This window comes from Myotis brandtii, unplaced genomic scaffold, assembly GCF_000412655.1.
Source record: "Myotis brandtii unplaced genomic scaffold, ASM41265v1 scaffold333, whole genome shotgun sequence".
Lineage (NCBI taxonomy): Eukaryota > Metazoa > Chordata > Mammalia > Chiroptera > Vespertilionidae > Myotis > Myotis brandtii.
The window spans coordinates 587,764-613,635 of record NW_005362842.1 but is presented as its reverse complement, the minus strand read 5'-3'; the positions used below and the strand labels follow the sequence as shown (position 1 = coordinate 613,635).

Genomic DNA, 25,872 nt, shown 5'->3' with positions numbered 1-25,872 from the left:
ATGTATAATTTATATAGGATACAACTCATCCATTTGAAGTGTAAAATTCAGTGGATTTTGTTATATTACATTATTAGTTTTTAAAAATATATTTTTAAATTTAAATTTTAATTATTTTATATTTATGTTAGAGAGGAAGGGAGAGGGAGAGAGAGAAACATTGATGTGAGAGAGAAACATTGATTGGTTGCCTCCTGTACGCACTCCGACTGGGATATCAAACTGGAAACCTGGGCATGTGCCCTGACTTGGAATTAAACTGGTGACCTTTTGGTGCATGGGCTGACACTCAACCAACTGAGCCACACCGGCCAGGGGATTACATTATTAATTTGTAAAAACTGCGGTAAAATATATATATAGCATAAAATTTGCTATTTTAACCATTTTTAAGTGTACAGTTCAGTGGCATTAATTACATTCACAATGTTGTACAACCACTATTTCCAAAACTTTTTATTCACCCCAAAGAGAAAGTCTGTAACCATTAAGAAATGGCTCCTCATTCCCCTTCCTCCTAAAGGCCGTGGTCAGTTGAAAGGATTAACTCAGGAGCAGGTAGGATAGATTTGGGCTAAGGCCATGGAAGAAATAAATGTCCAGCAGTGGCCATGAGGAGGCTTCATGGGCACATCCCCCATGACTGAATTACACTCATCATCTCATTATTTGAGCTCTCCTTTGCACAGAACTCTTTTTTTAAAAAAATGTTTTTATTGATTTCAGCGAGAGAAGGGAAAGGGAGAAAGAGATAGAAACCTCAATGATGAGAAAGAATCATTGATTGACTGCCTCCCACACGCCCTACTGGGGATCGAGCCTGCAGCCCGGGCATGTGCCCTGACCAGGAATCGAACTGTGACCTCCTGGTTCATAGGTCAATGCTCAACCACTAAGCCACACTGGCCGGGCTGCACAGAACCCTTACAAGTTACAAAGAGTCTTCACATAATTTTTACAGATACCATTTCATTTATTTATTTTATTCAAAGAACAAAATACAATCTCAAGAAATGAGATGGTTTATTCTGTCACCAGTTGACAGGTGGCAGAATCCAGACCCAGGCCCAGAACTTAGATCTGCCTGAGTTGGGGTAAGGGGTGGTGGAAAGAATAAGAAAACCATCACTTACTGGGGAGTCACCTATTTGCCAGGCATGGTGCTAGGTGCATGCACATGTGGCTGCATTATTTCATCTTCACAGCATCCCTACGCTAGACAGAGGGAAGTCTTCTCTTGGTTGTACAGATGAAGAAACTGAAGCTTGCAGATGTGACTTGCCCAAGGTCGCACCGTCAGCCAGTGGTGGTGCTGAGATTTGGAATCCCGTGTGAAGGTTGTTCACACAACTCTTTTGTGTCTCTTGACCCCATCTCCCTGGGACCTTTTCTCTTCCAGGGGCAACTGGATCGGCGAGGCTCCATACAAGATGGGGAGGCCATGTTCTGCCTGCCCCCCCAGTTACCAAGGCAACTGCAATAGCAATATGTGCTTCTCTGGGCTCAAATCCAACCGGCTCCTGTGGTTCTAAATTTTTCCTGTGCTCTGGCGGGCCTTTAGTGGGCCTGATCCTCTAAGGGTCCCTCCCTAAAGATGGGTCAAGGAAAAAAATTTTTGAAGACATGAATTGGACTCCCTCCACTGATCTGAATTTTTCTTCCCGATTGCATTTTCTAAATGTCTAGCATGTGCCAGAAGAAAACGACTGCCTTGCCTTCCTTCTTTAGTCAGTTGCATCTTTCTTTTCTCTGGCCTCCAGGAAGGAGGCCTGCGTTTTTAATTGACTCATTTCTCAGAGAGCCATGGTTGGAAGGAACAGTGGCAGCAGTTTTGTGACTCTCAGGCCTCAAACTCACAAGTCTTTTGCCATCCAATAAAAGGTATCTATTAAATAACCTTAATCCTGAAAACCACCTTTATTAACCAGTTAATTGCCAACTAGCTTCTGGCTATTAACCAGAAGACCTGTGATCCCCTCCTTGAGTTGGGAACATTTTAGGTCTGAACTTTAAAAAAAATAATTGAAATTAGCTTGTGAACACCCCCACTCCTATTTCATATTACTAGAGCCACTCCAGGGTCCAGGCCCCCCCTTTCACACATGGGCACATTGAGGCTCAGTGAAGAGGTGTGACTTAGAGCTGCACAGCTTGTCTGCCAAGGCACTCAGGTTGGAGCTCAGGCTCTGGCACCCCAAAGTTTGCCAGGGGTAACTCTCTCTGGATCTATCCTACCCTTCCCCCCTTTCAGCCTCTCTGCTTTAGTCTCTCCCTTTCATCTACTTGCCAGCTCTGTCCCTATCTGTCTTACCCTGTATTTCTCCTGTAGAATTCTTTCTCATTCCCATTAACCACTTCCCCTTTCCCCACCTTTCCCCACCCAGATACCGTTAACACACAAAAGTTCTTTTGTCTCCAGAGATAGTAAAATTTCTTCCTCAGACCTTGCCCTCCAGCTGGGGCCCACACCCTACCTGGCTGGAGAGAGCTTCGAAGACCAGGATGGAAACAGCTCCTTTCCCTAGGGTCCTTGCATTTTCCCACGAGTGAGTTTTCATCTCTTTTGGTCATTCCCACCTACGCCACAACCTGTGCATGTCACCCCTCCATCCCCAGTAAAGTCCTTTGAGATTAGATGCCCTGGCTCTTTCTGGTCCCTCTTTCTCTCAGCTCCCAGAAGAGAAGAAGAGAGAAAGGAATTGAGTGAGGAGAAAATCAGCTCAGGAGGAAGACTAGGGGAGGGGCTAACAGCCCCTCAGCCCCTACTTTACTCCAAGCACATCAGCTAGATCAGTGCCTGTGCGCAATGTTTCCATAGCACGGCTCCATTTCACAGAGAGGAAAAATGAGGCTTCGACTGAGTGCCCCTTTCCAAATGCTGGAAATGCGTGAAATAAGAGAAACAGGGCACTGTTGTGAGTTCATTATTCTCAGATTATAATCTTCCTACTTTATTTGGGGTGTGGATATTAAAATGTTCCTTCATTTATAATATAATTGTGATAATAAATCTTAGGTTTTTAATAAAGTGATTAATGTCCTTACATTGGGAGGAGAAAAGGGCTTGCCAACCCTATGTCAATTTCCCAAATGTTCTGGAAATGTAAGTGGCAACCTGAATCAAATAGTATATGTGAGGTCACATAGCTAGTAAAGAGCAGACATGGGATTCGTCTGCTGTTATATCTCCCTTGACCTCAGTATTCTGGCTTGTTAAGCTCTGTTCCAACTTGCAAACCTCTGTAGTATATTATACTTTTTGAAGATTTCCACACCCCAATCTCATTTGATTACTCATTTGTTCATACATTCACCAACCAAGAAGGTTAAGAGCAGGGGTCCTCAAACTTTTTAAACAGGGGGCCAGTTCACTGTCCCTCAGACCGTTGGAGGGCGGGACTATAGTTTAAAAAAAAACTATGAATAAATTCCTATGCACACTGCACATATCTTATTTTGAAGTAAAAAAAACAAAACGGGAACAAATACAATATTTGTATTTGCATGTGGCCCGCGGGCTGTAGTTTGAGGACCCCTGGTTAAGAGCATAGGCTCTGGAGCCAGACTGCCTACGTACAAGTTTAACTTAGTGGCTGGATGTGCTTGGGTAAGTTACTGTGAGCTCTCAGTCTCATCTGAAAATGAGGACACGAATAGAATTGCCTCATGAGGTCATCCAAACCATTAAGTGAATGTATACATGGAAACCACTTAAAACAGTGCCTTGCTCATAGTAAGTGCTATAAAACTATCAGCTCTGAGAACAGTGGCCATTAATATAGATCAGGGGTGGGCAAAATATGGCCCATAAGCCAAATCCAGCTCTCTGCCTGTTTTTCTCAATAAAGTTTTATTGTAACACAGCCATGCTCATTTGTTTATATATGTTTTATAGCAGCTTTCAGGTTTCCACAGCAAACCTGAGTAGTTGCAAAAAACTGCATGTCTCACAAAGCCTAAAATATTTACAGAAACATTGTCAACCCCTGAGATCTGTAGTGTTCCTGTATTCCTGGAGCTTATAATTCTAGAGGGACAGTTAGCCATTAAACAGAAGATGAATACAAATATCCTATATAATAAAGAGCTAATATGCTAATTAGACCAAACAACAGAATGACCGTCTGAACGACCTTCCAGATGAAGCCGGGGCTGTGAGGGCCAAGCCCCTTGCACGAATTTCATGCATCGGGCCTCTAGTACTATTACAATGGCAGGAAGTGCTACCTGGAAGAAGAACGGGGAATTGCAAGAGTGTGTTCTAAACTATAATGGGTAGTCATGGGAGTCTTCCTGCAGAAGGATGTTTTTTGGCGAAGAAGAGAAGCTGGTCAGGCTCTGAGGCAGTGATGACAATGTGGATGGGAAGCTGGGGGAGAGAGCACATGGCAATATCAGGGATTAAAGAAGACCTGCTGGGTGTTGAGGGAAAGGGAGTGAGATGATCCTGGTAAGGGAGGCAGGGGCCAAATCATGAACAACCTTGGAGCTTCACTTGAGGAAAATGGGGAGGCATAGCAAGATTCTAATAGTGGAGCGACATGTCAGATTTGCATTTGAAAAGATAATTCTGGCTATATTAATGGGGAAAAGATTTGATGAGTGTAAGAGTGGGAACTGAGGTGGGAGGTAGGGGCATTTTGGTAATCCAGGTGAGAAATGAAGATGGCTTGAACCAAGGTAGTGGCATTAGAAACAAAGAGAAGTGGATATGTTTTTGAGATGTTTAAGAAGTGGGATTTGAGGGGACTTTGTAATGTTTGGGTATAAAGGAATGAGAGTAGATCAGTGCACCATTTTATCAAGATGAAAAGTATAGGGGAGGAATTTTGATGGTAGCAAAGAGAAATTAGGGGCATATTATACTTGAGATGTCTGTGAAACATATAAGTAGAGGTATCTAGGAGGTAATAGTAGGAATCTGGACTCCAGAGAAGAAATTTAGGTTGAAGATACAGAATTGGGAGGCACGGGTATAAGGTGTATGGGTGGCCATAAAGTCATAGGAATGAATGAGATTATGGGAAGAGAGATAATAGAGTAAGGAGGGGAAAAAAACACCAGTAAATCTAGAACTAAACCCTGAGTAATTCCAGTATTTAAGGACAGGTAGAAAAACATGACCTGTCAAGAGATAAAGAGGAAAAGGAACAAAAGACTATTGTAGAATGGATGCTAAGGGAAGAGGTTATTAAAAGGAGGAGTGGTTAACTGTCAAATCCTGCTGGGGGTCTAGCAAAGTATCCATTGAATATTTAGACATGAAGTCATTCTAACTGCCAGTGAAGACTTAGTGGTGTGTATGGAGGGGAGTGGGAGGCTATGCTATAGGTAGGGAAAGTAGAGCTAGTGTAGACCGCTATTTTAAAAGTTTAGCAGCAAAGGGAGGAGAGAGCAGATGTAGTAGGTGAGCTGGGGAAAGACGTTATTGAGGGAATTTTTAAAAATATATTATTATTGATTTCAGAGAAGAAGGGAGAGGGAGAGATAGAAGCATCAATGATGAGAGAGAATCATTGATCGGCTGCCTCCTGCACACCCCCTACTGGGGATCGAGCCCACAACCCAGGTAAGTGCCTTTGACCAGAATCGAACCCGAGACCTTTCAGTCTGCAGACCAACACTCTATCCACTGAGCCAAATCAGGTAGGGGGAGGGATTTTTTTTTTTTATAAAAGAGATATAATCGCATGTTTAAATATTGATAGTATTCTGCTTCTAAAAATTTGTCCTAGAGATATACTCCCCACCATGTGAGTCAAGACACAGGTATGAAGACAGTTGCTGTTTGTAGTGGCAACAGCCTGGAAACAACCTAAATATTCCGCAACAGGACACTGGCAAAATCACTTATAGGATGTTCACACAATAGAATACTACACAGCTACTCAACAGAACGAGGTAGGTGTGCTAGTATGGAGATAGCCCTTATATACTAACGGTGGGGGAGCAAGTGGCAGAACAGTGTGTCTAATATGTTCTCATGTATTTATATGCATTTACATTTGTGTGTATGTCTTAGCTCAAGCTGCCATAACAAAATACCATGGGATGGTTTAACCAATGGTAATTATTTTTTCATGGTTCTGGAGGCTGGAAATCTGAGCTCAGGGTGCCAGTATAGTTGGAGAGCTCTTTTCTTGGTTTGCAGACAAGTGCCTTCTAACGGTGTCCCTGTATGGCAGAGAGAGAGAGCTCTCTCAAATCTCTTCTTATAAGGACACTAATCCTATGGGATCAGAACTCCACCCCTATGACCTCATTTAATCTTTTTTATTATTACTGATTTCAGAGAAGAAGGGAGAAGGAGAAAGAGAGAAATAGAAACTTAAATGATGAGAGAGAATCATTGATTGGCTGCCTCCTGCGTGCCCCCCACTAAGGGATGGAGCCTGTACCCCGGCATGTGTCCTGATGGGGAATCGAACTGTGACCTTCTGGTTCATAGGTCAATGCTCAATCACTGAGCCATGCCAGCCAGGCTCATTTAAACTTAATTACTTCCAAAAAGGTCCTAGTTTCACGCAAGGTCCTAGTTTCAAATACAGATTGGGGGTTAGGGTTTTAACATATGAACTTTGGGATGACACAATTCAGTCCCCAACAGTGTATGTGTATAATCTCTGGAAATATATACAAGAATTTGTTTAAACGTTTAATAGAGTGTGATGTGGAAACTAAGGTAAGAAAAAGGTTTATTTTTCATTATATGCTGTTTGTACAATTTTGTTAACATGTGAATTTATTACTTTGTTCATTTAAAACTAGTTTAAAACAAAATCAAAAGGAAAGATCACAGCACATGGTTAAAGTAAAAAAAACTGACAATAATAAGTGGTGATCAGGATGTGGAGCAAATAGGACAGTGATGGCGAACCTTTTGAGCTTGGCGTGTCAGCATTTTGAAAAACCCTAACTTAACAGCCTAAGTGCCCATCAGTAGATGAATGGATTAGAAAACTGATCACCAAGTCCAGTCAAAGGGTTAAGTACTGGGACGGTGACTCAGGCAGGGACTCGGGATTCCAGGGAAGTCTCCTAGCCTGGGATGGGATGGAATGAGGGTAGGGGCTGAGCTGAGTCTTTTTAAAGGAGCAAGAGTCAGTCTGGTGACATGCAGGGGACATGGCACTTCAGACAGAGGGGAGAGCATAAGTAAAAAGAGTAAAAACAGAGGAGAGGACAGCACCGTGATGGCGAACCTTTTGAGCTCGGCGTGTCAGCATTTTGCAAAACCCTAACTTAACTCTGGTGCCGTGTCACATATAGAAATTTTTTGATATTTGCAACCATAGTAAAACAAAGATTTATATTTTTGATATTTATTTTATATATTTAAATGCCATTTAACAAAGAAAAATCAACCAAAAAAATGAGTTCATGTGTCACCTCTGACACGCGTGTCATAGGTTCGCCATCACTGAAATAGGAGCTCTCTTGCTCTGCTAGCAGGAATGCAAGATAGTACAGCCACTTTGGACAATAGTTTGGGAGTATCTTATAGTTCAACATAAACATAACATACCATATCAAATAGCAATTCCTTTCCTAGAAATTTAACCAAGAGAAATGAAATATATTTCTATACAAAGACTTGTTTGTGAATATACATAGCTGCTTAGTTCATAATAGTCCAAACTGGAGACAACCTCAATGTCTATCAACAGGTGAATGGGTGAACAAGTTGTATTATATCCATTCAATGGAATACTACTTAGCAAAAAAAAAAAAAAAAAAAAGGACATGAGCATAGATGAATGAATTTCACAAACATGCCAGACACAAAAGAGTAAATGCCATCTGGTTCTATTTCTATGACATTCTAGAAAATACTAATATTCTAGAGTGACAGCAAGCAGATCAATAGTTGCTTGGAGTGGGAGGTGCCTGGGGGATTGATTGCAGAGGAATAAAGGGAGTACGTTTCCCAAAGTTTACAACACTGTGCACTTACAAAGGGTACATTTTTACTATATGAAATTATACCTCAATAAAGTTGATTTTAAAAGTCTAAAGAGGGAGAGGTTGAATATACTATAGGAGGAATCACACATAGTCATATGGGACACCTGAGCAGTGGAAAGGGTAAATTTTTAATATTATCTGACTAATATTTCCAGACCTATGTGGATCTGGAAAAAGGAGGTGAGCAAAGTGCAAATGTAGGTGAATTTTTGTGGGGAGTTGAGGCAGGTCCGGATTTCAGGCTTCTGTTTTCTATGTGAGGAAAGTAAAGTCTCATCCTGCTGAGGATAAGAATGGAAAAGGTTTGAGGAGAGGAAGGATTTGATACAGAGGTAGAGAATAGAAGATCAAGGAGAAGAGACAGCAGAAGCTCTGTACCATGTGGAAGTTGGTGATTGTGAAACTATGGTGGCTCCCATCCATCCTTTGAGTGTTTTTTTTCTTAGCATTTTCTGGCTTCTGGTATGCAGGCATGATAAAACCAAGTCACTTAGGTTCATTCAGGCTTGGGTTTTTGTCAGGTGGTTGGAAAGGATCAGAGAGAAGAGAGATAGAAATGGGGTTTATTTTTACTATTTTTAATATTTTTTATTGATTTGAGAGAGGAAGGGAGAGGGAGAGAGAGAGAGAAACATTGATTGGTTGCCTTCTGCATATACCCCAACCATGTACCCCGACCAGGGATTGAACCCACAATCTGGGTATGTGCCCAGACTAGGAATTGAACCAGCGACCTTTTGGTGCACAGGAGGATGCTCAACCAACTCAGCTACACTGGCCAGGGCATAAACTGTGGCTTTAAAGTGAGCAAAAGGGAAAGAAGACAGGAAGGTGAGACAGGTAGGGATAAAATAGAAGGAATGAAGAACTGGATACAGCCCCATTGTTCAGGGGACCAGAGCTCCCTTTGAGGTGACTGAGCAAGCGCACTGGAAAAAAGAGAGTGTGAACAGAGAGGAATGTATCAATTAGCTAGCATAGAAGTGGAGCAGTGCCTGAGGTGGGTATTTCTATAGGGGAATGACATTGTTTACCAAAAACCATATAGCAAGACAATGGTAGGGCTAAGTGTTCTGTTCTTCTGAGTCCAAAGGTTTACTGCCTCTCTTTGGACCTCTCTCTAACATGAAGAAGACCTGAACCCCAAATCAGGCTATGAGACCCAACATTGGGACTATACCCCAAAAACCAGGTAGCAGGTGTCTAGTATGCAAGCGAGCTAAAACACAAGATGGCTCTGCATTCAGAGGCCAGAATGCAGATTTTGGCAGCAAGCTACCTTTTAAATGGGGAAGGAGACCAATGGACCAGTGGAGGGAGTGGGCAGAATGTCTTTGGTCCGTGGGCTTGGAATCAGACCTGTGTTTCTCCATCCCTGCAAGCATGCATCAGTTTGCAATAATATTTTTAATATTATCTGACTAATGCCCATTTTCTCCATTAGCCCACAAGTCCCATGGGTGTAGGGATGATGTCTACTTTGCTCATTTCTATACCACTGGAACCTAACACAGAGCTTAGTATACAGTAGGTGCTCGATAAATATGTTAGATGAAGAGGAGTTGTAATTCCAACCCATCTATGTACCAACTATGAGACTTCAAGCAGCAACTTTCGTCAAGGTTTATTTTAAATGTGGCAATGTAGCCTGGCCAGTGTGGCTCAGCGGTTGAGCATTGACCCATGAGCCAGGAGGTCCCAGTTCGATTCCCAGTTAGGGCACCTGCCCAGGGTCAATCCCTAGTAGGGGGCGTGCAGGAGGTAGCCAATCCATTATTTTTCTCTCATCATTAATGTTTCTATCCCTCTCTCCTTCTCCCTTCCTCTCTCTGAAATCAATAAAAAATAAAACATATTTTAAATGTGGCAATGCCAATATGCATCTCCTAGCATCCAGTGGGTGCTTAATAACATGTTACAGTCCTCCACCCCCTTTTTCTCCTCTACTCCTCCCTCCCACCTCCTGCCACACCCATTCTGTGGAGTCATAAAACCCAACCCAGGTTGGACTCTCACCTCCCCATTCCCTCCTGGCCAGTCCTTTCTCTCAAGTTGGGGGTGGGGGAGCTGGTATCCCCTACTTCTGGCATCAGGTGTCCCCAACCCCAGAGTGCGGGATTGGGGCCCAAGTGGACCCCGGATCTCGCAGGTTGTCGTTGCCATGGCAACAGTGACAGTCCCCAGCCACAGGTTCCCTAAGTGACTGGTTACTCTTTAACGTATCCACCCACATTGGGTGATTAGAAGAATCAATAAGATAACCGGGCGGTGGCAGCTGGCTGCACTCCTGCCTTCCTGGTGGACTGGCTCTCACTGCTGCTGTGTGTGGGGCCCCAGCTCCTCCATGCCCCCAGGTCTCCGGCTGGGTGGGTTCGGCCATGGTCAGTGTGAACACGCCCCTTGGGGCTCCAGTGGAGAGTCCCTATGGTGAGTGGGGCCAGCGGTTGGAACTGGGGGAGGACTGAATCGGGCGGGATCATGGTTAAGTTTGGGAAACCATGGGATGCCTCCTTATGTGTTTCTGAGGGGACCAAAGATCCTCTGAAGGCTCTTTTAGAAGGGCTGGAAGCCCAGGGGGGAGCATGTGACTTGCTTTACTAAGCTTTCAAACAGGGGCATGGCGGATTTGGTATGGGAAGTGCTAGGAGAGCCTGCAGGAGTCCTAGCACAGTGGCTTGGCTCATTTCCACCCAGAGAGACTGCTTTCCTGGGGATGCATACCAGGGGTTCTTCCAAAATTTCACAAGGGGTGGGGCTGGAAGCATCATCCCCACTTTGCCTGGAGGACAAACTAAAGCCCATGGAGAGCCTTGCTGGGCTTGGTTGTTGAGCTGGGTCATGGTCTAGGTGGGATGGGACCCAAGTGGGGAGGTGGCCAGCCCCTCTGATGAGGGCCATCAGCTCTGGATAATTCAGCAAGGGTTAGTGGTATAAAGCAATGCACAGTGTGGGGCGTGGGAAAATGAGAATGATCTCATGCTGGTGTGCAACTTAGATGCAAGGTTAGGGAGATGTGTTACTGATGGTGAAGGGTTCGGGCTCTCCTGCTGGGGGGTGACTCCAAAATTGGAAATAACCCAAATGTTGGACCGTAGAGGCTAGGTAAATAGAGCACGATGCATCTTCGGGATGGAATGCTCTCCCAATGGTGGAAAATAAATGCAGGTCTGTGTGCAGATAGGAAAGGACCTCCAAGTTACATTAAGTGAAAAAGTAAGCTGAAGAATTGTGTATGGCATGTTACATTTCTGATAACAAAATGGATATGCGCATATATATGTACAGACGTTTATATTTGCATAGAAAATTAGTGGAAGGGCACAAAGAGACTGGTAACAGTTCTCATGAGGGAGGTTCAAGAGAATGTCTCTTTGTTTTACTCTTTTTTGTACATTTTGGATTTTTTTAAATTAGGTGCCTTTTATAAACCAACTTAAATCACACATATGCACAGAGCTTGGCCTCTGGAACCCTATAGATCTTAGTTGTAGTTCTGTGACTTTAGACAAATTATTCAACATTTCTGTGCCTTGGTCACCTTATCTCCAAAGTTGAGATGGAGTATCTTAGGATAACTAAAAGAAAGCAAGGGTGTAAGACCTTGGCACCACACACATGGTAAGGACTCAATAAGTAGTACTTAATGTTGTCATTAGCGGAGGACAGATGGCCTCAAGGAAGCAGGGACTGATCTCCTGACTGCTCCAGGAGAGCTCTGATCCACCATCAAGCAGAATCTGTGATGCCGTGGCAATAGCAGGAGCTGAAGAATCAAAAAGAGCCTGGGGATCTATCCCACCTTGGGCTAGTCACTTCCCCTCTCTGAATCTATTTCCTCATCTGTAAAGTGAAGAACAGGACCTATCTCACAAAAGGTGGTGTGATTAGAGGAGATTGCATAGCTAAAGGGCTGGGCTTGCCTTAGGTGCTTCATACTAATTTAAAACACAGTCGCCAGAAGAAGACTCATGTGGCTGGTCAGATTCTGGAGGAGAGCTCCAGGCTACAAGCCCAGGCTAGGGCCGTAGATTTCCTCCCAAAGGATAATGTACCTACAGCCTCTCACCATATCCGAGGTCTGTCCACTTTGTAGGATGTCCACTCCCATCCCTTCATCCTAGCCTCTGTGCAGTGCTAATAACATAACAAGTATTCAACAAACATTGGTTGGATGATTGGATGGATGTATGTTCTGTGTCTCTTTATTTATTCTCATAATAGTTGTCTAGCAACATCTCTGCTTTAACTTACTAGATGCTTGTCACACACCTCCCCATTAGTTGTGCCAAACAAAAATGTCTCCAGACATTTCCAAATGTGTTCTGGATACATATAACACCACTGTGTTGTAGGGAAGCAGGAATAGCTGCTGGATAGTGTCTGCCATGATTTAGCATACTGTGACTCTTATGTTGTAGTATTTGCTTTGGGTGCCAGATTATAGCCCAGCACCAAGTTCAGGGCCAATCTTAGCCATGTAAGGATAGGATGCTGTGCATATCTGTGTGCCAACCTGACTCCTGGCTTTGTTATATCCTACACTTGTTTTCCTTTCAGTAAGCTTCCCTTGAGTATATATTTTGACCCTTCGGGAGTTTGTCATTTTTGTAAGCATTTCAAATCTCGAGGGAAAGGTCAGTATTTGTCTAACTCTTCTTGTTATACTCCTGGCAGCCACAGGTCCTGGCCCCATGTAGATCTTGATGGAGTTTATATTATTCAACAAATGAATGAATGAATGAATGAATGAATATATGGATGGGTGTATAGGTAGATGGTTTGATAAATGGATATGATGTGTTGGTGGATGGATGGAATTGAACAGAATGAAATGAAATGGAGAGATAGATTGATGGATGATGGATGGGTGGATGGATGGATGGATAGATGGATGGATGGATGGATGGATGGATGGATGGATGGATGGGACCAATGGATTAATGAATAATTGGGAAGATAGATAGGTGGGTATATGGGTGGATGGATTAATGAATAGATGTGATGTGTGGATGGGTGGGTATGGTGGGGATGATGGATGGATGGATGGGTAGATAGGATGTATGGAAGTAATGTGTGGATATGATGAGTAGGTGAATAAGTAACTAGATAGATGGGTGGATGGATGGATGAGGTGACGGATGGGTGAGTAGATAAAAAGATGGATAGATGGATGAGATGGGTTAGGCTGGGCTGGGATAGCAGTACTTGTAAGTACACAGAACAGGACCAGTAAGGAGACAGGGTGATTTGGCCACTGGTCAACAATCCTCCATCAGGGCACTATATCTGTTTCTAAGTGCTAGATGAGCCTGGGTACATACTAGTAGGCCTAGTTCCTTTGATCAGAGGCTGTTAAGTGGCCCACCCACTTAAAGCTATACAATGGTGGACACTTTACTTAAGCAATCTGATCCTCAATTCTTCATCCATCAAATGAACCTTGGTTATTGTGAGGATTCCATGAGCTAATGAAGGATAAAGGTAAACTATAAAGTGCTTTGTCTCCCTAAAGGGTTGATGGGCCCAAAGTAGGACAGGACCCCAGATACTGCAGGCTATGGGATTGTATCAGGTATCAGGCATGCTGCTCCCTCCCCTCATTCCCAAAATATAGTCTCCCTACCCTTTTCCCCTTTCACCCTGTCTACATCATCTTGCCATCCTACCTCAATTTCAGTTTGATCCCCTGTGGTTCAATGGGTCACAAACCTGGCTGCAGGTGGGAAACTTTTTAAAACTGACCTATTTGGGGGCTCCACTTCAGACTTGGTGAAACAGAGTTTCATGGGATGACTTCCAAGAATCGTTAATTTTTTGTTAAGTTCCTTGTATGATTTTGGCTATTGGGTCAGCTGGAATTCGGAAACCATTGCCTTACTTTGTCTCATTTTATAAAAGGAGGCTATGGATGCCCAGAGTGCCTCTTGTCTCTACTTGGAAGGCTTTTACATCTATTCATTGTTCACCTGTTCATTTCTTCAATGAACAACTACTGGGGGCTTATGGTATGCAAGGCAGCTAGGCACTGGGGAATGTAGGAGAAGAGAATGTGGCTTCATATCTTGCAGAGTGCCCAATGTGGTAGGGTAGACAGACCAGCAGCAATCAAAGACAGTGCTGTGATATGACAAGTAGGGCACTAAGGGAACCAAACGGACTTAGGGAAAGGGGCAGGGAGAGGTCAGAGACCTCTGACCCTGGGGTAGTGGATTGATGTCTAAGCTGAAACTAGAAGAAGAGAGGGAGGAGGAACAGCAAATACAGAGGCCGAGAGCCTGGCCATAAACTGCACTGATTTTTACCTACATTTGACTGCAACTAAACCAATTTTTATTGAAGTATCTTAGGACTTTTCTGATTCTTTCATGAATGATTTATCTTGTTCCCAAAAAGATTGTGAGATGCCCCCTGGCCGGGTAGCTCAGTTGGTTAGAGCGTCGTTCCAATACGCCAAGGTGGCGGGTTTCATCCCCAGCCAGGGTACATACAAGAATCAACCAATGAATGCATAAATGGGTGGAACAGAGAAGTGATGTTTCTCTAAGTCAATAATAAAAATAAAGATTATGAGGTGCTTAAGTGCAGGAACTATGCCTTCCATTTTTTTTCTGACTCACATGCCTCCAGCATAAGGGTAGGCCCGAGAAGAAGTAATAGTTTGTTTCTATTTAACCCCCTGTTATGTAACGACCAGGATACTGGTTACTTTATATGTTTTCTCTATTTGATCTTTGCAATAACCCATCAAGGTGGGAAGTATTATCCCCATCTTATAACCAGGTAAATTGAGATTCAGAGTTGTTAAACAAGTTTCCCTGCATCACACAGCAAATGTGTGATTAAAATCTATTCATACCAAATCTCCATTCTTTTACCTATACTGTTACCTCTTATAGTAGCATCTAAAGGGCTATATAATAGCAGCTCAGACTCACAGTCAGAATCAGACTGCCTAGGCTCAAATTGCCATCTACTAGCTGTGTGGCATTGGGTAAATTACTTAATTTATTTGTTTGTTTGTTTGTTTGTTGTTCATCCTCACCCAAGAATATATTCTTCTTTTCTTCCTTTCTTTCTTCCTTTCTTTCTTCCTTTCTTTCTTTCTTTCTTTCTTTTTTTTTTTTTTTTTTTTTTTTAGGGAGAGAGAGAATGGAAGGGAGAGGGGAGAGACAAGAGAGAAACATCGATGTGAGAGAGACAAATCCACTGGTTGCCTCCTTTACGTGCTCTGACTGGGGCTGGGGATCAAGCCTGCAACTGAATCAAACTTGACTGGAATCAAACCCGTGACCCTTCAGTCTGTAGGCAGATGCTCTAACTACTGAGCAAAACTGGCTAAGGCAAATTATTTAATTTCTGTGCCTCAGTTTCTTCATCTGTCTATTGGGCTGATGATAATAACATCCACTTCATAGGGTTGTGAGAATTAAATGAGATTAATATGTAAAGTGCTATGTGTCTGGCACATAGAAAGTGTTATGTAAATTCTAACTGTTGTTATTATTATTGTTATTATACCTACTGTGCAAAAGGGACTGAATGCTTACTGAATCTCAGTTTCCTCCTCTGTAAATAATAGAGGCATTATTTAGCTGTTGTGGAACAAACAGAATGAGGGATATGCAACTGGTTCCAGGATGCAACTGTCTAATTGGAGAGTCAGGACAAAGCTTAGTTTTAAGCCTTCAGATGCTCTCAAATGTCTGGGGTTTGTGCTCAGTGCCTGGTCTATGATTTGGGCCTGTGGGGAGCAAATGGGAAGCATAGAGATGGAGAGAACAGACCTGCACTGGCCACAGACCTGGGAAATGGCTCTGGCCCCGGGCAGCTGTTTGTGGCCTCACTCTAGTCCTTCTGCTGGCTCTCGCCTCTTCTTTTGAGAAATGGAGGAGGCATGTGCCTTACTTAGTGATCATCACACAATATTCATTGGAGGAGTCAGTAAAGATGCTTCAAACATAGAAGCTCCATTTTGACTTTTCAATGAAACATTTAATGAAAGGAACTATGGTTCAAAAATGTTCAGCGAACTAGAGGACCAGACCAGTATGTTTCAAACTGCCATCTTGAGCCATTAATGGGTCACACAATTTATTGGGTTGCATTAGTTAGAACTACACTAGCTAACGAACAAACACCCAAAAATGTAAATTAGAAGTTTATTTACCTCTGTCTCAGAGTGACCCAGGGATCCCGGAAGTGATTCTAGCCCAGAGTGACATTTATCACTTCCACTCACATTCTATTGGTGAGAACTAGTCACTTGGCCTTGGCAAGTGAAGAGGATTCTGGGATATGTGGTCCCTAGCAAGCAGCTGTTTTCCCAGGAATATCTCTAAACTATGGGGGGTGGGGGGCATGAATTTGTTGGTATACAGTTGACCACTTCTGCCATGAGGTCATGTGTGTTCACATGCACATACACACACACACACACACACACACACACACACACACACACACAGAGTCAAATATGTATGTGAATATATAATTTTTGCAACAAATATTTTAATTAAAAAGTGCATAGAGAGATATGTAGTGTTAAAGCAATTGTGACAGAATGCTACCAATTGGTGAATCTTGGGTGTGAATACATGAGTGCTCACTGTACTATTCGTTCAACCTTTAGTAGGTTTGAAATTTTTCAAAGTAAAATGTTGGGGAAAAAGTAATTATTAAAATTTGCTAGACCAATAAATAATATAAAATAAGAAATAAGTAGAATAAGACTTAATTTAAGCTTGAGTTTTGAAATGTAACTTTAATATAGGGGCTGGTAAATTTTTCTATAGAAGACCAAATAGTAAATATTGCAGGTCAGATGGGATTTGTGGCAACTACTCAGCTCTGCTTTTGTAGCACAAATGCAGCCATAGGCAATAAATAAATGAATGGTGTGGCTGTGTTCTAATAAAACTTTGTTTTTATTTATTTATTAAAGAGGCACACTAGCCAGGCCCCAATAAAACTTTATTTGTAAAAACAGGCAGTGGGCCAGATTTGGCCCAGGAATATGGTTTGCTGACTTTTGCTTTAAATATCAAATATTATTTTTAAAAAGCTTTTGAAGCACATATGTTTGATTTTAGGCAGATATAGTATTCCTTTAGTGCAGTTCAACAGTATTCATAAGAAATTACAAATCAGCAGTATCTAAGCTGTTAGAGTCTCAAATCTGTTAATGTACCCTCACTGTGCTGGATAAAATAATTTTAGCACATTTGCTATTAACATAATAAACCAGTTTCTTTTATTTTCATTCTTTGCCTTTTCTTTGAATAAAAATATACTATTTAAAAATATTTTTATTGAAGTATAATGTTCATCAGAAAAGAGCATGAGTTATTAATCAAAAATAGATTCATGAGACTGGCCAGTGTGGTTCAGTGGTTGAGTGTCAATCTATGAATCAGGAGGTCACAGTTCAATTCCTGGTTAGGGCATATGCCCGCGTTGGGGGCTTGATCCCCAGTATGGAGTGTGCAGAAGGCAGCCAATCAATGATTCTCTCTCATCATTGATGTTTCTATCTCTCTCTCCTTCTCCCTTCCTCTATGAAATCAATAAAAATGTATTTTAAAAAATAGATTCATGAAATTTCACAAAGATTACCATATTATTTTTAAATTAAGTAAAATAGGATAGAAAACATAGTGTATATCATGTAATGCGAGTAAATTTTGCATGTGTAAAACTTTTGTTTTATTTCTGTACATTTATGGATGTGCGCTGGGGGTTGTGACAAGAGTAGACATTTATAGAATACTTACTAGGACTTTACACATATTAACTCTTTATCTTCACAGTGACCTATGAGGTAGGTGCTATTATTGTCACTTCCATTTTATAGATGAGAAAATGGAGGCATAGAGGTTGAGTCACCTACCTTATAGTGTTATTGTGAAGAGTAACCGAGATAACACATGGAAAGGCCTTAGTTCAGCCCTAGCTGGTTTGGCTCAGTGGATAGAGCATTGGCCTGAAGGGTCCCAGGTTCGATTCCGGTCAAGGGCATGTACCTTGGTTGCGGGCACATCCCCAGTGGGGGGTGTGCAGGAGGCAGCTGATCGATGTTTCTCTCTCATCAATGTTCCTAACTCTCTATCCCTCTCTCTTCCTCTCTGTAAAAAATCAATAAAATATATTTTTAAAAAAGAAAGGCCTTAGTTCATGTACAGATGACATCAGCTGTGAATTATAGTAATGATAATGGCATAATTATGCCAATGAAAACAATGATATTGACTTCTCTCCAAATTGGGCAATAGTGTGTAGGATCTTTCCTATCAGCAAATGAACATCTTACATCTAAGACCGAAAAGTCAAGAAGTAGCAGCATAACCATCATATCTAGAAATACAGAGGAAAACTCCAGAGGGGGGTAAGGGGGTGGGGGACCAGCTAACATAGTTGCAAGTAGTTGCCTCTGGGTGGTGAGGATCAGGTTCAGGAAAGAGTAGCCAGCAACTACTGCTATATAGTTTCAGCTTTATAGAACTATTTGATTTGTTTCAATTGTGTACCTATATAGCTTTGATTTAAAAAAAAGTAAATTAAAAAGGTAAAGGGAATAATTGAATGCTATTTCAAACACTCTCAAGTGTACCTGGAAATAAGAGTCGTGGGACAGAAAGCCACAGAGGGAAAAAGCAGAGTTAAAGCTGGAGGAGAAATTCAGGATACAATCATGTTTAAAATTCCTGCCGAACATCTCCCAGAAGCTTGTGTCACTCTGAACAGAAATCTTGAGATCTTCTCCTGTCCTAAAAGGCCCCTGGGGAACTGAATCTGTCTGTCTCTCTGTTGGCCTCTCCTGTCTTTCTCCTTTTTGCTCACTCCACTTCAGCCACCCTGATCTTTTTACTATCCTTCTGTTACACCACATTCCTGCCCCAGGGCCTTTGCACTTGCTATTTCCTCTACTAGGAACACCCTTTCTCCAGATCTTCCCATAACTGATTTCTTCCCATAGTTTGGGTCTTAGTTCCAATGTTCCTCACTGAGAGTGGCCTTCCTTGACCACCTAGATCTAAGGCTGACCCACCTCCACCCATCAGTATCAACCCTGTTATCCTCTACAGTGCTGGAGTCTCTGCTGCATTCCTTGGTCTGTTTATCATTTGTCTCCTCTACTACAGTGTAAGTTCCATTATAGCAGGGTATCTGGCTGTCTTGCTATATCCTCATCATGCAGAACAGTGCTTGGCACACAGTAGGCACTCCATAAATATTTGTGGAATGAGCAAATACAGATGGGGAGAGCCGAGTCAGTGTGCTGAGTGGCTGTATGGGCCAGTGGCATGGGGAGGAAGCTACAGCCTCTGCCTGGGCCCTGCCCTGGGTAAATAGGCCTCCCTCTGCCCAGACAGCCACTGTTTGAGAACTGTCTGCCGCCAGACTGGCCAAGCCTGGGCTGCCACACTGCCAAGGCCCCAGGATTCCCTGAGACAGGCAGCAGAGGCAGCCATACCTCAGAGAGAGCTTGTGAAGGAAAGGGTGAAAAAGTTATCCAAACAGGCATGAGGAAGAGCCCGGGAAGTGGTGAGACAGAGAGCAGTTGGCCCTTCCTGGAGAGAGGCCAGAGGAGCTGGAGGGAGGCCCTGGCACACCCAATGGGCAGTTTCCCAGGCAGGGCCTGGAGGCCAGGCTGGACCTCCAGGATCCAGTTCTGCCTGGCTCTGGTCCTGACTTACAGAGGGACATCAGGCACTTGCCACCTCCTGGCCTCAGTTTCTTCTCCTGTAAACCAAGGGACCCTGGGCAATCAGTAATTTTCAAACTTAACACATTGGGGACCAGTAGTTTTATTGCTAGCTTTACCCAGTGGCCAGATAAGTTTCTATTGAATGAGTACAAAAAACGCACACTTTAAAATTAAATACCCGCATTTTGAAGTTATTTATTACATGTTCTTACAAGCTAGTATCTTTTTAAAGTATGATACTTTGTAAAACACTGTGTAATATGAAGCAAGAATTCTCGTGATCCGTGATCCGTCTGCATTGTGTTAAAAGTAAAATGAAAGTGGCATTCTTTCTTCAAACAAAATCTCACCGGAAGCCAGTTCACAGGAATGAAACAATGGAGGTGGGGGGAGGGGGGAGTGTGGAGGTGCAGGATGCTGTCCACCCCATAGCCCCAGGCCCTTTGGAGGAGCCTCACCTTGAAAACCACCAGATGCCTTGGCCTCCAGGCTGGTTCTTCAGTGTGGTGAGGTGGTAGGGAGTGGAGCCAGTGGGGGCCATCTAGAGTCTTGTATCAAACACAGACTTGGGTTCAAGCCCCGCAGTGTCATCTTAGGCAATTTACTCCACCTTTCTGAGCCTGGTCTTCCCCTGTCTAAATCTGGCATCATCATAAACAGCATCTTCTTCATGGTGTCATATATTCAGCACAGAACCTGGGACCTAGTAAATTCTCAATAAGAATAGAGAAAAATCGATGTTGGTTATTAGCAGACGTAGCAGAAATTACCTCCAGACTAGTTCTTTGTCTTTGCTGTGAAGTTGGGAAAATATTTAACAACTCTGAATCTCAATTTCCTCCTCTGTAAAGCATGGTCAAGGTTTTTTTGTTTGTTTTTTTGTTTGTTTGTTTGTTTGTTTTTAGAATAGTTTGTTGATTTTTGGAGAGAGAGGAAGGGAGAGGGAGAGAGAGAAAAAAACATCAATCAGCTGCTTCCTGCATGATCCCTGGTAGATCAAGCCTGCAACCCTGGCTCGTCCCTTTGGCCGGGAATTGAACTGGTAACCTCCTGGTGCATGGGACAATGCTCAACCAACCGAGCCACACTGGCCAGGGCATGGGTAAGGTTTTGAAGAAGACCAGAGGTTGAGATCCGGCCCACCCAGTTGTTTTTTAATAAAATTTGAATTGACTAATAACTTTTAAAAATCCCAACTGCCAGCTTCTTTCCAAAAATTGGAAGTTCTAGCAACACTGATTCCCATACCTAGGAGGCAGAAGTCCGCCAGAGCTAACTTAGACCCGGTACTTTCTCTAATTTGCCACAGGCACCACCCTTCCTAGAATTCCTGCACTGAAGTCACATTAATGAACAGAACATTGCGTTTGCTATGCTGTTTATTTTTGTAGGAAAGTATGAAGTGTGCTTATATGCCATCCCCTTGTTTCTGTTACCTACCTGGGCACTGAGGGCACTTGAGTGTGGAACCCCTGACTGCTAAGACCAAGGGAAGCTCATTAATTGTGAGAGCAATCTATTTCATAGATTTACTATTTTTTTAATGTGACTACTAGAACATTTAAAATTATATATGTGGCTCATATTATATTTCTGTTGGACAGTGCTGCCCTAGCCCCTCAGACTCTAAAGCAGTGACCAAGTTCATTGCTAACGCATCCTGCCTCCATTTCCCATTCTCAACAGACCAGTCCCAGCCAAACTTCTTGGGCTGGTGTCCCTGGCTGGGTTTTTCCCCACCCCACATTTATCTCTCATGTCCCCACCCCGGCTGCCTGCCTGTCTGTCAGGAGGACCCAGGATTCAGAACTCCAGGCCTGTCTTCTAGAATCTCCACTTAGGAAATCTCACCTCCCAGCCCCCATCTTGCAGCCATTGTGCTTCCTTTATCGGACATTCACGTAAGACAATAGTCTATGTGAAACTTAGATACATACCATCCTTGTGTCCACAGCCTGCTGAATTTACCCCCAGGCCAGTGGTTTGAGGGGTGGAGTTGGGGTGGGGAGAGGCTTATTTTTCCCCCTCTCCAGGGCAAGTCATAGTTTTTCTAGAGATAAGGTGGACTGAGTTTGGGGGAGGGACACAGATCCTTCTTCAGTAATGGTGCTGACCTGGAGGAGATCATGTCCACATCTTCTCTGGGGAGAGGAGAGAATCCTGAAGGACTTAGGGAACCGGGAGGAAAGGAATGGCTCCAGGGATGAAGACCCCCTTCAGATGGGGAGGCTGTATGTGGTAGTGGCTGAGTACATGTGTTGTAGAGTCAGGAAGACTTGGGTTAGAGTCCTGCAAGCTGTCTGACCTTGCCCAGGACACTTTACCTCTCTGACCCTCAGTCTCCTCTTCTGTAAAATAAGGATAAGAATAGACCTATCCTAGCACAGTGCTTTGTACATAAGTGCTCCATAAATGCTGGCTCTCATCATACCTTTGGAGAAAGGGCCACAGTGGCATGTACATTTAATTCTTTTTTTTATTTTGCTTCTGTGCATTTTTTGCAATTCATCTACCATGAACCTGCTTTTAGTTAAATAATAAAGAGTTGAGTGGGGAAGAATAAGTGGAAATGTCATCCTAATTCTGGGCTTCAAAGAGGGGTTTTAGAGCTGGAAACAGGTAAGAGAGCTTAGAGTCTAAACTTCACACACCCATATAATATCTTAATAAATTAAGGCCCAAGAGGAAAGGTGATTTGGCCAAAGTTATCTAGCAAGTTACTGGCAGAGCCAAAACTAGAATGGTGACTGTGAGAATTGGAAGGGAACTTGGAGGTCACTGGATCAGGCTTCCCCAAGGTGAGGCCACTCACACAAGAAGAATTCTACTGTTAGATGTTTGAAAAATGCTGGATTAAAGAAAACTGTATAAATTTCATTACCAGAGAACTGCTCAGAGCCTTAACACAGGACTTGGGCACTTTAAGAGAGGCCTCCAGTGTGCCCACATTAGTTCATCACAGAGACCTTTGAGAAACATTAACACCCATTTAAGCTCTCCCTGCCCCCTTACAGAGAAGTGCTAGACTTAGGTACATTGTTCAATTTTTTATTTTATTTTTTATTTTTGTTAATCCTCACCTGAGAATATTTTTTCCATTGCTTTTTAGAGTAGAAGGGATGGAGGGATGGGGAGAGAAAGAGAGACAGAGAGATTGAGAGAGATGTGAGAGACACATCAATTGGTTGTCTCCTGCACACATCCCACCAGGGCCAGGAATCGAACCCACAACCCTTTGGTGCGTGAGGTGATGCTCTAACCACTGAGCATACCAGCCAGAGCTAGATATTTTAAAAAAACACAACTTTATATGTTAAATAGTATGATTTTACAAATTATAGTTCCAAATTATCTGTTACTGGCATATAGACAGTGAATTTTCTCTTTTTTTCCCAAAGTAAAAAAATATTAACAAACATAGAAAAGTATAGAGAATAATATTATGAACACCAATGTACCCATCTCTCAGTTTTGTCAATGCTACTGCATGACCATATTTTCATTGGGTTCATATTGTGTTTTAATGATAAATGAAACATTATATTTAGAGTTGAAAGCCCTGTGCCCTCCCTGATCCCATCGCCCTGCTATCCTTCTGAAGTGACCACTGTCAACATTTGGTGTTTATCACTTCCAGACATGTTCCCATACTTTTACTATACATGGCTGCATAAGCAATATGTAATATTATTTTGCATATATGGAAAATTTATTCAAATGGTATGTTGTACGTGTCCTTCAGCAACTTCCTTTTACTCACTCATATAATAGGTTTTTGGATCTCCCCATATTGATCCAATGTGTACAAGTATCCCAAGTATCTTTATTCGGGTTTTAAACAATGGAGCTTGTTGCCAATTTAAACAGTGCTACGAAGAATGTTCTTATACTTGAGAGTTTCTCTAGGATAAGGTGCAGGAGGTGAATTTCTGGACCTCAGGCATTGGGCATCTTCACTTGGATGAGATATTGGTAAATTGCTCACCACTGACACTTCAGTTGGGAGGGGCTGTTGAGTATTTGTGTTTCCTCTGAGAGTCTGCTTGTTCATATCCTTTGCCCATTTTCCTACTGCATTGTTTACCTTCCTTTTTTAGATCAATTTGAAGGAGTTATTTATTCTTGATACAAATTTTTTTTTCATTTATATTTGTGGAAAATACCTTAGACAGTCTGTAGCTTACCTTTTCACTCTCTTTAGAGAATGTTTTGTTGTACAGAAGTTTACAACTGTAATACTGTAATGTAGTTATTCGGGCTAAGTGATAAATAAGATCACTAAATTTAACAATCGTTTCCATTATGGTTTGTACTTTTTGTATCTTGCCTATAAAATCTTGTAGGGCCTGAGATAATAAAGATATTATGCTAAATATTTTCTATAAATTTTATTTTTCATATTTAGATAGTTATTCCATAGGAATTGGTTTTTGTGTATGGTATGAATAGAGATGCCATTATATTTTTTTTCATATGGATAAACAATTGGCCCAGCACCATTTATTAAGTATGATATCCTTTCTTTTTTTTTGTTTTGTTCTTATTTTATTTTTTTCTTGACATCCTTTCTTGACTGATATGCAATGCCATTGCTTTTGTCTCCCATTTTCAAATATATGTTGATCTGTTTCTAGACTCTCTATATTGTCCCACTTATCTATCTCTAGTAGCCACATTTAAAAAGAATTTAAAAAAAAACAAGTAAGTGAATTTATAATTATATCAAAATAAAAGACTTAATTTTTTTAAAATTCAAAAAAGAAACTGTTAAAATTATTAATATATTATATTTAACTCACTATATCTAAAATATTATCATTTTAACATCTGCTCAATAAAAATAGAGATTTTTTCATTCTTTTTTTATACTAGGCCTTTATAATAAGATGTGTGTTTTGCACTGTCAGCACATCTCAATTTGAAGTAGCCACAAATCAAATGTTCGATGGCGTCATGTGGCTCATATTGGACAGTGCAGTTCTAGCTTCACATATTGTAGAGCATGTCCTCCTCACAGCTGTTCTTTATCATCATCATGGCCATTCTCTTTGCTTATATACATTTTAGGATGAGGTTGGACAGAGGAGAACCAGGGTTGGAGACCAATGGCATATTTGTCTCCTCCACTGTATTTTAATAAAGTCATCTACCCTTGTAATTTGCCAACTGGCTTTGTCTGCTTGGGAATATCATTGAATTTATTGATCAATTTGGGAAGAATTGACATCTCTACATCGTGAATCCTTCTGCTATGAAAATAATACATTTATATAGATCTGCTTTTATGTTTTTCATAAAGTTTGGTCATCTTAATACATAAAGGTCTTTTGTTAGGTTATTTCCCAGATAAGTTATAATTCTTATTGCTGGTATGTTTTTTTAATTAAATCTTCTCATTTGTTGATGTTAGTGGATACTAACAAGTGCTTTTAATATATTGAAAATGTACTCAACAACCTGGCTAAATTATCTTATTAAATCTGTTTTTAATTTCTTGTCTTATTGCATTGAGGGGGCCTCCAGTCAAATGTCAAATAGAAGCAGTAATAATGGGTTTAGTTTGTCTGTGAGTAGCTGAGACACAAAATAGCAAGAGCTTAAGACAGAAGATTATTCCTCAGTTATGTAAAAGTCCAGAGTAGGCAGACTGAGGTTAGTGTGGCTGCTCTTCCTCATAGCAGTCCTCAGGAACCCAGGCTCCTTCCAGCTACTGTTTTTTTCAACCCCATGAGGTTTTCATCCTCATGGTCTAATACAGTGATGGCGAACCTTTTGAGCTCGGCGTGTCAGCATTTTGAAAAACCCTAACTTAACTCTGGTGCCATGTCACATATAGAAATTTTTTGATATTTGCAACCATAGTAAAATAAAGACTTATATTTTTGATATTTATTTTATATATTTAAATGCCATTTAACAAAGAAAAATCAACCAAAAAATGAGTTCGTGTGTCATAGGTTTGCCATCACTGGTCTAATATATCTGCCAGAGCTCTAGCCATGTTACAGGCAGAAAGATGAGCAAGGGACAAAGAAGAAAAGGGAGTAAAAGTCATGTTCCAGCTGTCTTTTAAGAAAAGTTACTTGAAACTGCCAAACTATATTTGTGAATATATTTTATTGGCCAGAACATATTCTCATGCCTGGTCTCACCTAGCTTCAAAGGAAGGCTTGAGATAAGTCTTTTTAGAGGCGTCCATATAG

General features: G+C 41.8%; 1 protein-coding gene and 1 long non-coding RNA gene across 6 annotated transcripts in view; one reads left to right on the top strand and one right to left on the bottom strand.

Moving 5' to 3' along the window:
- Positions 1-1,582, top strand: part of R3HDML (R3H domain containing-like) — a 9,210-nt gene extending 7,628 nt beyond the window's left edge. Inside the window, exon 5 of the mRNA XM_005871242.2 lies at positions 1,400-1,582. Within this exon, the coding sequence (XP_005871304.1) occupies positions 1,400-1,532 (133 nt within the window). The 3' untranslated portion in view covers positions 1,533-1,582. The remainder of the gene's footprint in view (positions 1-1,399) is intronic.
- Positions 1-25,872, bottom strand: part of LOC102240843 — a 47,620-nt gene that overhangs the window by 9,064 nt on the left and 12,684 nt on the right. For 4 of the 5 annotated variants that reach the window (XR_001363074.1, XR_001363072.1, XR_001363070.1 and 1 more), the window contains one exon: positions 19,942-20,382. The exons of the other annotated variant lie outside the window; for it this stretch is intronic. This is a non-coding gene — a long non-coding RNA (uncharacterized LOC102240843). Of the gene's footprint in view, positions 1-19,941; positions 20,383-25,872 lie in introns of those variants that run through there. 5 annotated transcript variants of the gene reach the window in all.